The sequence below is a fragment of the Clupea harengus genome, chromosome 2, assembly GCF_900700415.2.
Source record: "Clupea harengus chromosome 2, Ch_v2.0.2, whole genome shotgun sequence".
Lineage (NCBI taxonomy): Eukaryota > Metazoa > Chordata > Actinopteri > Clupeiformes > Clupeidae > Clupea > Clupea harengus.
This window is the reverse complement of record NC_045153.1, coordinates 7,069,237-7,081,736: the sequence shown is the minus strand read 5'-3', so window position 1 is coordinate 7,081,736 and position 12,500 is coordinate 7,069,237. Positions and strand designations below refer to the sequence as shown.

General features: G+C 48.4%; 1 protein-coding gene across 1 annotated transcript in view; it reads left to right on the top strand.

Annotated features, from left to right (window-relative positions):
• The window catches only part of nrp2b (neuropilin 2b), a 106,010-nt gene that overhangs the window by 88,127 nt on the left and 5,383 nt on the right, over positions 1-12,500 (top strand). The window contains exons 15-17 of the mRNA XM_031577414.2: positions 2,838-2,870; positions 7,059-7,346; positions 11,950-11,973. Of these exons, the coding sequence (XP_031433274.1) occupies positions 2,838-2,870; positions 7,059-7,346; positions 11,950-11,973 (345 nt within the window). The remainder of the gene's footprint in view (positions 1-2,837; positions 2,871-7,058; positions 7,347-11,949; positions 11,974-12,500) is intronic.

Sequence of the window (12,500 nt, the reverse complement as noted above, 5' to 3'; positions counted from 1 at the left end):
CACAGACACACACACACACACACACACACACGGCTGCTCTTGTTCCTGTCAGAGTGCTGCACAGAGCCACAGATACACGCCTGATCCAGTACAGACTGGGGATAGAATCAACCTCTGTCTGACTGTGCTCCTATTAGCTTAGCTTAGCTTAGCTTAGTTTAGCTGGAGACAGGTGAATAGGTCAGTGGCACAAACCTCTGTCTGACTGTGCTTCTATTAGCTTAGCTTAGCTTAACTTAGCTTAACTTAGCTGGAGACGGGTGAATAGGTCAGTGGCACAAACCTCTGTCTGACTGTGCTCCTATTAGCTTAGCTTAGCTTAGTTTACCTGGAGACAGGTGAATAGGTCAGTGGCACAAATGTCTCCTGCTGGGATTGCGGCATAAATCAGGCCCAGCTCTGGGTCAATCTCAGCTACGATCTGGCCAGCATTAGCATTAGCCACGGAAGTAGCAGGGTTATAGACCCGCTCATGGTCCTAACGGCTCACCTGTGGAAGAGACTCTGAGGCCAGATCAGAGTTCAGAGGTCAGAGTGCTAGTTGCTGCTAGTTCTGTAGCGCTAGCTGGGCTTAAGACAAGCAAATGAACAGAAGAGTTAGTTGTTGTATAATGGCGCCAACTATGTTGTTAGCGGTGAAGAGAGGGACTCATTATTTCCTTAATTCAGTGTCTGCCTAAACTCACTCACTTTGGTAAAAATGTCGATGGGAAGTTTACCCTTTACTGTCGTTGTCATAGTTACTATTCAAAGTTTCTATTCAACTTTTTAACCGGATCTGCGTCATACGTGTCTTGAAAATACAAAAATACAGACACACTTTGGCAAGAGCTGAATGATGACAGCCAATCACAAAAGAGAGTATCTTTGCCGTCCTTCAGCGCGTCTGGAGACAGACCCGGTGCAGTTTGGCGCTGCTCAGCAGAGGGTCCAACATGACTGCGGTGTAGTTTGGTGTAGTTTGGTGCAGTTTGGTGTAGTTTGGTGCAGTTTGGTGTAGTTTGGTGCTGCTCAGCAGAGGGTCCAACATGACTGTGGTGTAGTTTGGTGCAGTTTGGCGCTGCTCAGCAGAGGGTCCAACATGACTGCGGTGTAGTTTGGTGTAGTTTGGTGCTGCTCAGCAGAGGGTCCAACATGACTGCGGTGTAGTTTGGTGTAGTTTGGTGCTGCTCAGCAGAGGGTCCAACATGAGCGCGGTGTAGTTTGGTGTAGTTTGGTGCTGCTCAGCAGAGGGTCCAACATGAGCGCGGTGCAGTTTGGTGTAGTTTGGTGCAGTTTGGTGTAGTTTGGCGCTGCTCAGCAGAGGGTCCAACATGACTGCGGTGTAGTTTGGTGTAGTTTGGTGCTGCTCAGCAGAGGGTCCAACATGAGCGCGGTGCAGTTTGGTGTAGTTTGGTGCAGTTTGGTGTAGTTTGGCGCTGCTCAGCAGAGGGTCCAACATGACTGCGGTGTAGTTTGGTGCAGTTTGGCGCTGCTCAGCAGAGGGTCCAACATGACTGCGGTGTAGTTTGGTGTAGTTTGGCGCTGCTCAGCAGAGGGTCCAACATGAGTGTGGTGCAGTTTGGTGTAGTTTGGTGCTGCTCAGCAGAGGGTCCAACATGAGCGCGGTGCAGTTTGGTGTAGTTTGGCGCTGCTCAGCAGAGGGTCCAACATGACTGCGGTGTAGTTTGGTGTAGTTTGGCGCTGCTCAGCAGAGGGTCCAACATGAGCGCGGTGTAGTTTTGGCGCTGTTCAACTTCTAATGGAAATGCAAATGAGCTCGGCACAGCCCGGCCCGGCACAACCAGAAGTGCCGATGGAAAAACCCCAATAGTATTACAGTCAACTGTTTGACTGAACAATTGTACAAAGACACACGCAACACACACTCACACACACACGCACACAAAGATACACACACACGCACACAAAGATACACGCACACATACACACACACACATATGCACACAAAGACACACACACACACGTTTATTTCCCCTGCTGTTTCTGTGCCTGGAAACGTTCTTATCGGGTAATGCAGTTGAGTTCTGTACACAGCAGTGCGTGTTGTGTTGCCAGATCCCCGGAAAGCTCCGGAAAGCCCCAGTGCCTCTCTGCTCTGCGGCAGTTAATTGTCTTCGCATCTCCAATATTATAAATATGCATTCTATTTTCTCCTGTCGCTCTCCTGCACAAGCTTGCTCTCCTCTGTTTTCTTCTCTTTCTTTCTTTCTTTCTTTCTTTCTTTCTTTCTTTCATTCTTTCATTCTTTTTTTTTCTTTCTTTCTCTCGTTCTCTAATTCTGGGTGTCTGTGTTTGTTTTTCGTCTGTTTTTTTCCGCTACTCTCTGTGTGTTTTTTCTGTCATTATGTCTCTCACACTTGTTCTCTCGCTCTCTCTCTCTCTCTCTCTTTCTCTCTCTTTCTCTCTCTCTCTCTCTCTCTCCCTCTCAGGCATATAAACACACAAACACAAGCACACACACACACACACAGAGTCTGTGCATCGTGTGCTATAAATCACGCCTCATTCTCATTCCCTGCCAAATGACTCAGACAAATCACCTCCTCTTTGAAACGAGTGTGTCGGCCATTAGTTTGTCTCTAAGCTGTTCATGATGGGGGGATGACGGGCAGACTGACACACATCCACACCCACACACACACACACACACACCACACACACACACACACACACAACACACACAGACACACACAGTCTCAAACACATGCACACACTCACACACTTATTCACAGAGTGATGTCGTTTGTTTTAATATTGTGTAATATTGCTGTTCCTACCTGCACGTCCCGTGTCCATCTTAACTCACGGTGTCCTGTCTCCTCTCTCGTCCCCAGAGCCGTTCGGAGCCGTCCCACCTGACATGACCGGTGAGTTTGGCCTCAGATTGTTCACTGTGTCACCACATTTCCACATCCTGTCTCTGTGTCTGCGCTTCCTGCTTGTTGCGCACCGTTGTCCAGCTTGCAGTGTGTGACGTGTCTGGGCTCTCCACCACCCCACCCCACCCCCACCCCCACCTCCCCACCAGCCCCCACCCTGCCCTGGCGCTTCCCTCTGTGCCCCCCTGTGCCACTCATAGCATCATGCCACCCACCCGCGCCGCGGCTCGCTGTGCCAGTCTGACGTGGAGAGGACCGTGTGCCAGAGAGAGCCCCCTTTCTGATCTGGAAACTGATCTGATTATTGATTATTGCAGCGTGATCCTCTTGCAGATATGTAAAAGAGATAATAGAGAAGAGAATGGGTTATTTTTTTTTTGGGGGGGGGGGGGGGGGGGGGGGGCGGTTATATACTCTATATACCTCCAACCATCTCCCTAAAAAATGATGTGTCTGCTATCACTGTGAATCACAACAGTGGCAATAGCTATTGTCTATGGCACAGGTTACACTATTGGCAGCTGCTGTCGAGGGGTTGGTTTCAGGATCAGACACAGGAACTCTCTGGGGGCGCATTGAGCAGAACCGCTGTGCTTATAGGTTTATCCTCAATCAGAACAAAAAGAAGTTCTCTGGGAGAAGTTACCCCATTAACAGGCCTCAGATCAGTGCTTCTGTCACACACTCATGTACTCTTAGAACCTAAAAAAGGTTCCACATTGGTCCGTACTGTACGGTTCTATTTAGAATCTACCCCACACAGGGAGGGTTCTGGAGATAAAAAAACGGCCACAAAGCAATCCTTAGAACCTTAGAAGGGCTCTATCAAGAACCCTCCTAATCAGGAGTTCTTGTCAGAACCCGTTAAAGGTTCCAGAGTTCCTCTTGGTTCTAATGGTCTCTTTCTTTATTTAGTTTCTAAGAGTGTTATGAGAACCATAATGTCAGGAAGCACAGATCTGGCCCTGAGTTATGCAGTTAGGGGGCTGGCTCCTCCCACGCCACCACTGGCTCGACCACTTCCTGTGACGCGTGTCAGCATGCGTCCCATCATGCACCTGTCTTAAGCCTCCGGCCCAGTGCTCTCGTATCGACGCCTTTCTGGATTTATACTCTTGAGAGTAACGAGTGGTGAAGAAAAGAGGAGAAGAAGAACATGAAAGAAACTGGCTCTTCTTCCAATCCCAGATTCTCGTGCATCATTGTGTCTGTTAGCTTAGCAGAAACACACAGCAGATTGCCACATTATCATGAGCTTCTCTGTTAGCTTAGCATAAACACACAGCAGAGTGCCACATTATCATGAGCTTCTCTGTTAGCTTAGCATAAACACACAGCAGATTGCCACATTATCATAAGCTTCTCTGTTAGCTTAGCATAAACACACAGCAGATTGCCACATTATCATAAGCTTCTCTGTTAGCTTAGCATAAACACACAGCAGATTGCCACATTATCATGAGCTTCCTCTGTTAGCTTAGCATAAACACACAGCAGAGTGCCACATTATCATGAGCTTCTTTGTTAGCGTAGACCAGTCATTTTTCAATGTTGTCCGCTGTGTGTTTGCAGTATATATTGCAAAACGTGATATTGCCGTACCCCAGATGATATGTGTGTGAGTGAGTGCGTGAAGTGCTGAGGACACACAAACACGCACACGCACACACACACACACACTCTCTCTCTCTCATCTCTCTCTTTCTCTCTCTCTCTCTCTCTCTCTCTCCTGTGGGGAGGGTATCCCTCTCTTTTTCTCTTTCTCTCTCATTTCTCTTTCTCTCTCTCTCTCATCTCTCTCTTTCTCTCTCTCTCTCTCTCTCTCTCTCTCTCTCTCTCTCTCCTGTGGGAAAGGTGTCTCTCTCTCTCTCTCTCCCATGCTCTCCCATGCTCTCTCACTCCTCTCTCTCTCTCTTCTCTCTCTTCTCTCTCCTGTGGGGAAGGTATCTCTCTCTCTTTCTCTCTCACTCTCTCCCATGCTCTCTCACTCTCTCTCTCTCTCTCTCTCTCTCTCTCTCTCTCCTGTGGGGAAGGTATCTCTCTCTCTTTCTCTCTCTCTCCCATGCTCTCTCACTCTCTCTCTCTCCATTCCTGAGTTCCACGCCATAAATGGAGTTTTCTGGATCTGTTTACTCTACCTCAGTGAAATGTCAGACTGACACACACACACACACACACACACACACACACACACACACACACACACACACACACACACACACACACACACACACACACACACACACACACACACATTCTTCCTCTGAATTTCTGCCAGGATCTGAAACACAGCTTCCTGGGCTTGAGTGTCACGCAGACCTGGCTTCACCTAAGGTTTTGTTCGTAGACTTTAGTTAGCAGAGGATCAGGGGAGGCAGAAGTGTGTGTGTGTGTGTGTGTGTGTGTGAGAGAGTGTGCTTGCGTGTGTCAGGGGAGGGGGAAGTAACTGTGTGTGTGTGTGTGTGTGTGTGTGAGAGAGTGTGCTAGCGTGTGTCAGGGGAGGGGGAAGTAACTCAAGAGAATTAAGGAGGACTGAGTAGAGTGTCAGATAGTTAGAAGCCTCTGATCTGGCCCTGATCTGGCTCTGATCTGGCTCTGATCTGGCCCTAATCTGGCTCTGATCTGGCCCTGATCTGGCTCTGATCTGGCTCTGATCTGGCTCCGATCTGGCTCTGCTCTGGCCCTAATCTGGCTCTGATCTGGCCCCGATCTGGCCCGGAGTAAGACTTGGCTGCTGTTGAAATACATTTGTGTTGGTGGGGTCCTTCTGCTGCTGCTGAGTAGGATGGAGGTGTGAGTGGAAGAAGGGGGGGGGGGGGGGTTGTTGGTGTTGGTTTCCATGGAGATGTTTGGCTTGAGGTAGAGGCCTGCTGGGAAACAGAAAAGGAAAGGAAAAGAAAAGGGAGAGAAAAGGGAGAGAAAAGGGAGAGCACTGCAGGGCGCTGAGAGGAGAAGAGAACCCCTGGCTGCCTGACCCAGCCACTGTGGCTCACAGGATATCTGCTGCTAACTACTGTAGGGAGAGGAATGCCTATACACACACAGAGAGCGATACACACATACTTGACTACACACACACACACAACACACCGATGCAGGGATACACAGATACACACATACTTCACTACACACACACACACGCAGATACACACATACTTGACTACACACACACACACACACACACCGATGCAGAGATACACACATACACACATACTTGACTACACACGCACACACAAACACAGATACACACATACTTGACTTCACACACACAGGTACACACATACTTGACTATACACACACACACAGATACACAGATACACACATACATGACTACACGTACACACACACAAACACAGAGGTACACAGAAACACGCATACTTGATTACACACACACACACACACACAAACAGATACACACCTACTTGACTACACATCCACACATACACACACACACACACACACACACACACACACACACACACACACACACACACACACACGTGACAAGCCTTATTCCAGTGAGTCTACTAAACCAGCCCGATTCTCTTCAGTGTCCTCTTCAGTTTCAAGGAAGATTATTTCGATTATTATTCAGATCATTTGTGACCTTATCATGCCATTGAAAAAACTATTGCAGACTTGTTCACCACTCGAAATGAGAATGTTTATCGTCCAGTCCACCAAAACAGTGTCTCCAGTTCACCACTGGCAGGAGTCCGCTGGCACGAGCACAAAGACGTTGGCTTGCACTAACCGTTCACCCCTACTGGAGCACCCTGGAGAGCTAGCCTAGCATGCATGTGCATTTGCCTGTCTGTGCAGATGATGTCTGTTCATGTATTGTGCAATGCAAGACAAACCCCAAACCCAACATCCACCCAATCATTTCACCCAAAACCAAAAAAAAATAAGTCAATAAATAAATATATAAATAAATCTCACAAGCCACTGCCAACCATTGGCTTATTGTTTTATTGATTAGTATAACTGATTCATTGCTATCACTAAATCTTTAAGCCGATCAGATGGAACATCACCATCGCCTTGCATGCCTCTCCATCCCCGCCCCCACCCCCCCGTCCTCACACGCACACACACACACACACACACACACACACACACACACACACACACACACACCGCAGCCAACCTCTTGTGTGTCTCTTGTGTGTCTAGGAGAAGCTCTCCCAGGCAGCCGGGGCAAGCCCACGGTGGCCCCCGTTGCCGTGACGCCCGTGCCCGCCTTCTGGTATTACGTGATAGCGGGCGGCGGCGCGCTGGTGCTGCTGGCGTGCGCGGCGCTGGTCCTGGCGCTCTGCTGCCACCGGTACCGGCTGGCCGCCAAGAAGAGCCCGCACTCGGTGGCCTACCAGGGCTCCCACTACCCCAGCACCACCCTGAGCGGGCCCTGCCTCGAACCCATGCTCACCATCAGGCTAGACAAAGGGGAGCCAGTGTCCCACTGCTGAGAGACAGACAGACATGGATGGAGGGATGGAGAGAGATGGAGAGAGATGGAGAGGGATAGAGGGAGAGAGAGAGGAAGAGTGCGCGGCAGCAGCAAGGATGAGGCTGCACAGAAGCTCAGCACCTTGGACTTGTGCACAGTGATCACGAGACACTGGAAAAGAGAGAGAGAGAGAGAGAGAGAGGTAACAGAGGGATGAGAGGAGGAGAGGAGAAGAGAGAGAGAGAAGAGGAGATGAACAGCTGCACGTTTGAGAGGGGGTTTTGAGATGGGAGAGGTGACGGACCGCTGTCACTCACGGACGCCTGGGTTTTATCGAAGATTGTACGCACTGAGCAGGACAACAAGAAACATTTGAAAACGACATTTGCAAATGAAAGGGGGAGAACAAGAGGACTCAAACACACACACACACACACACACACAACACACGCACGCTTTGTGACTATCACCCTCTTCTCGTCTCTGCTTTGTGAGAGGACATTTTGGGGAGGAGAGTTTTTCACACACACACACACTTTTCTGTCTCCCTCACACAAACACACACACACTTTTCCCTCTTTGCCTCACACACACACTGATGACTCTTCCGGTGGGGAGCATCCAGTCGGAACGCTGAGTGGCACTGAGCCTCTCCTCCTGAACCCCACGGGCGTGTGTGTGTGTGTGTGTGTGTGTGTGTGTGTGTGTGTGTGTGTGTGTGTGTTGGGGGGGGGGGGGGAGGACGCGCCTCTGTGGGGATTTGTGCTGGGATCCCGTCTCTTGTAGCGAATCCCATTGTGCTGTGGAGAGGCAATTCTCTCTCCGCCGATGCCAAACCTCCCGCCTGGGGAGGTGCACTCAGCCAGAGAATATTAAAGTGTGTGTGTGTGTGTGTGTGTGTTGGGGGGGGGGGGGGGGGGGTGTTGGGGGGGGGGGGGGGCTGATGTATCACATGGAGAGCTTTGCATGATGGGAAGTTAGGTATTTTGCACAGGTGCCCTTGACGAGAGAAAGATGGAGAGGGAGGGCTAAAGAAAGACGGAGCGCAACGGAGAGAGGGAGAGAGAGAGAGACAGAGGGAGAGAGAGGGAGGGAGAGAGAGGGAGAGAGAGACACATAGAGGAATGAAAGAGAGGCCTAAATCCCTCTTTCCTGGCAGAAGAGTCCTTGATTCTCCCTCAGGTGGGACTTGAGGTGACTGAAGGTTATAAGCCCTTTAGCTCTCAGTCACACCACACACACACACACACACACACACACACACACACACGCACGCTCACCTACAAATGAGATACATATACACTCACACACAAGACACGCACACACACTCAAATGATACACATACACACATCACACATCTGCACATACTGAACACACCCCGGTTCCTCATGCCAGTTGGAGCATTACTGTAGGGAGTGTGTGTGTGTGTGTGTGTGTGTGTGTGTGTGTGTGTTACAGAGTGTGTGTGAAGAACAGAGATGAGTTGCTTGGTGTTTGGTGTTATCCTCGTTTTGTACAGAGACGCATCAGTGCTCTCAGCCCCTGTCTTCTGAGGAAGTGAGAGAGAGAGGGATGAGGGAGGGAAAGAGAGAGAGAGGGGGATGAGGGAGGGAAAGAGAGAGAGAGGGGGAGAAGACAGGAGGAGAGGAGAAGTTAGAGAGAGAGACTTGCCTCAGAATCTGCATGTTCAGCTCACCTTTTCAGCACACACTTGCCAAACTCCAGATTTGTCTGTCTGTCTGTGTGTGTGTGTACGTACGTCTGTTTTTCTCAGCAAGAAGACAAACAAACAAACAAACAAACAAAAGAACTTAGAGAAAAGACTTTGTTGACTGCTTTGGTACTCTTACCGACAGAGATGATTTTCTGTTTATTTTTATTGTTCTTGTTGTTGTTGTTGTTTGTTTATTATATGCAAAAACAAAGACCACTGAGTCTCTGCCTTAGCCACCGCCCACCTGTCAATCACCACGTTACATCACGGGCCTTAAGATTCAGGATTAGCCAATCAGAGGATTTCATTGGACTCCGTGGAGTCCCCTGTCCTGAAGTCATAACTCTCGATCTTAGCGCGTTTTTATGAGCTTTTTTAAACCTGTGTGTTAAACCATGTCATTGAACCGACTTTATTTCTCTTTGAGCTGACTCTGCTTACTGCTATTCGGGTTCTTGAACACAGAAAGGTGTTTTATTGTTTCATTGTATTTCTTATCGTTTTGTGTGTACAAATATGAGGCTTGTTTTGTGATCATATGAGATGTCACACCTCACTTTACAGGACAAGGTGATCTTTTTTTCAGAGTTTGAAACCGAGAGAGAGCTTGCTTTGACCATTTACTTTGTGAGGAAAGAGGAAGACTAACTGACTGTTTACTGTGATTATTTCATTGTAATGACTTTTTTTTTCACATTGTTTTAGTTTGATGTTGTTGTCATGGTGACAGTGTTTGACGTTGCTGCCACTTCTGCATCTGAAGGTGTTTTTCCTAATAAGGCTTGAGGAGAGAAATAACAGCACACACACACACACACACACACACACACACACACACACACACGCACACTATTACTATTACTATTGCTATAACTATTACTTAATAACCCAAACAGTTTGGAAAAGTCCTGATCCTCCACTTTCCCTTGTGAGATCCATGGGTGTATCGCGCACACACACACACACACCACACACACACACACACACACACATACACACACACACACACACATGGGTGCATCACCTGCACATATTTACATTTAAGACCCCAAGTTCTTATTTCTCTTTTTGTTTCTTTTTACTACTCCTCCCCTCAGAGCCTTTTATCGTTCCTCCTCCTCCTCTCCTCCTCTCCCCTCCCCTGTCCTCCCTCCTCCTCCTCCTCTCCTCCTCTCCCCTCCCCTGTACTCCCTCCTTCTCCTCCTCCTCCTCTCCTCCTCCCCCCCTGCTGTCCTGCCCGTATCACCCAGCCCTAGTCCCATAAAAGCGATGGGCCCTGATCCTGATGTGTTGTAGTGGTTCCCAGCTGGCCGTAGGTGAGGCTAATCTGCTCGTCTCTGGGCTCCTTGGTCATATTTCAGCCATTACTCGCCCCTCACACAGGAATGCGTGCAGAGATGGGGGGAGATCAAAGCCGTGTGTGTGTGTGTGTGGGGGGGGGGTTACCTCTGTTCTTCTTCCAAAGAAAGAGCCGCAAAGCCTGTCTCCAGGAGCACACACACATACACACACACACACACACACACACACACACACACACACACACACACACACACTAATCCCCCACTTCGCTCCCCACTACATGACATCTCCTGCTGTTCCCCAGTTCAAGGTGAATCCGGCTACAGAGAGCACCACACACAACAGGAAGTGGCTGTGATGTCACAAAGCGGGACAGAACATCAGGGTGTCAGAGCCATTTGTGTCCGTTTGGTTCCATTGAGGTTTTTTTTTCTTTCTCTCGTACACTGGACTAATACCCTCAAATGACCCCGAACAGACAGGAAAAGATAAAAAAAAAAGGATTGAAAAAAAACAAACAAGAGGAAGGAGAGGATGCTTTGGTTCTTTTAAAACAGCTCTTAAAGTGTGTGTCCCCACCCTCACCCTCACCCTCACTCCAGATGCAGAAAGGCAGCCAGCCAGGAAACACTGAGCGTTGCTTTGAGCTATTTCATACCATGTAAAAGAAACAGGAAATGACATAGGCCTGTAGAGTGGCAACAGTATCCTATGGTTACCGGTGCTTTTGGTCGGTGCTGTACTGTTTTTCGTTGGTGCTGTTTTTTTTATCTTTTGGGGGTGAAATAACCTCTCTTACTTTCTCTTTCTTTTCATGTTAATGTTGTTTTCTCATTATGAGACACTCTTAATTCACTTCCGGTCCTGAGGACTGTTGTGAAAATGCTTGTATGAAACATACATAAAGGTAGATAAGTGTTTTTTTTTCATACACACACGCATGCACACACACACGCATATACTCAGACACAAACACACACACAGACATTTTCCTCTGGTAGAAACGTAAAGCTGTTTGTGTGTGCTTGCGTGTGTGTGTGTGTGTGTGTGTGTGTGTGTGTGCGTGTGCGTGTGCGTGTGTGTGTGTGTGTGTGTGTGTGCGCGCGTGCTTTATGGGGTGGGTTTGGCTCTGGCTTTATTTTCTCTTCATCACTTTAAAAGTGTGATGTATGGCAGGGTGGGGGCGGTCCTAATGGCCTCTTAAATCTGGCCCGCAGCACCTGATTGGCCCCTCCTCATTTTTCTAATTACTTAATGTACCTGATTGGCCACGCTGATGCCTGCTGTAAGCATTCCTTCCTCAGCGATATTAACCAGCAAAAGCACTCACAGGGGTCCTGAGCTGAGGGCCCGCCATGCCAAACGGCTGTCTGCGCCAAATGCCTTCACAAAATTACAAAAAATATACGTATATATATACACATTATATATATCTATATGTCTGTGTCTCCACTCCAGCCTGAGAGAAGTGGAGGCCGCGTGAAGAAGAGTTTTAGGTGAAGTGTAGAAATGAGAGGATTTGTTTTTTTTCCCTCTCTCTCTCTCTAAAAGACTTTTTTTCTTGTTGTGTTTAAGCCCACACCCCTCTGATCTGCTGTCAGGTCTGCCAGTGGAGTTTGATGGAGGTGGATTGGATGATGGATTATTTTGAAGCGTAGACAGAATATGATTGAACGTAGGCTATTATGTTGAAATACCTTGATGTCACCGTTTTTATTTTTTATTTTTTATTTTCTGTTCTGTTTTTCCTCCTTCAGTCGGTGAAGTAGCATTTTGCCGGAGCAGACTCAGACTATTTCTTCTCTTGTGTGTGTGTGTGTGTGTGTGTGTGTGTGTGTGTGTGTGTGTGTGCGCGTGCGTGCGTGCGTGCGTGCGTGCGTGCGTGCGTGCGTGTGTGTGTGTGTAATGAACTCTGAGAATGGTTGATGTGTTTGTTTCTGCACTGCAGCGTGCACTTTTCTCTTTTGTCAGTTTTTGATTTCCTCCTGGTGTTTTGCCGTCCTTTCGCTGTGAATGCTGGGCCTTGACTGTGACATTGCCCACAATGCACCTCAGCTTGTCGAACAGAAGTAAAAGGAATATTTTAGCCTGTTGAACTTCATGGTCTTGGAGAAATGTTGTGCTGGAATGTAATATTAAAGTGATATTTTTC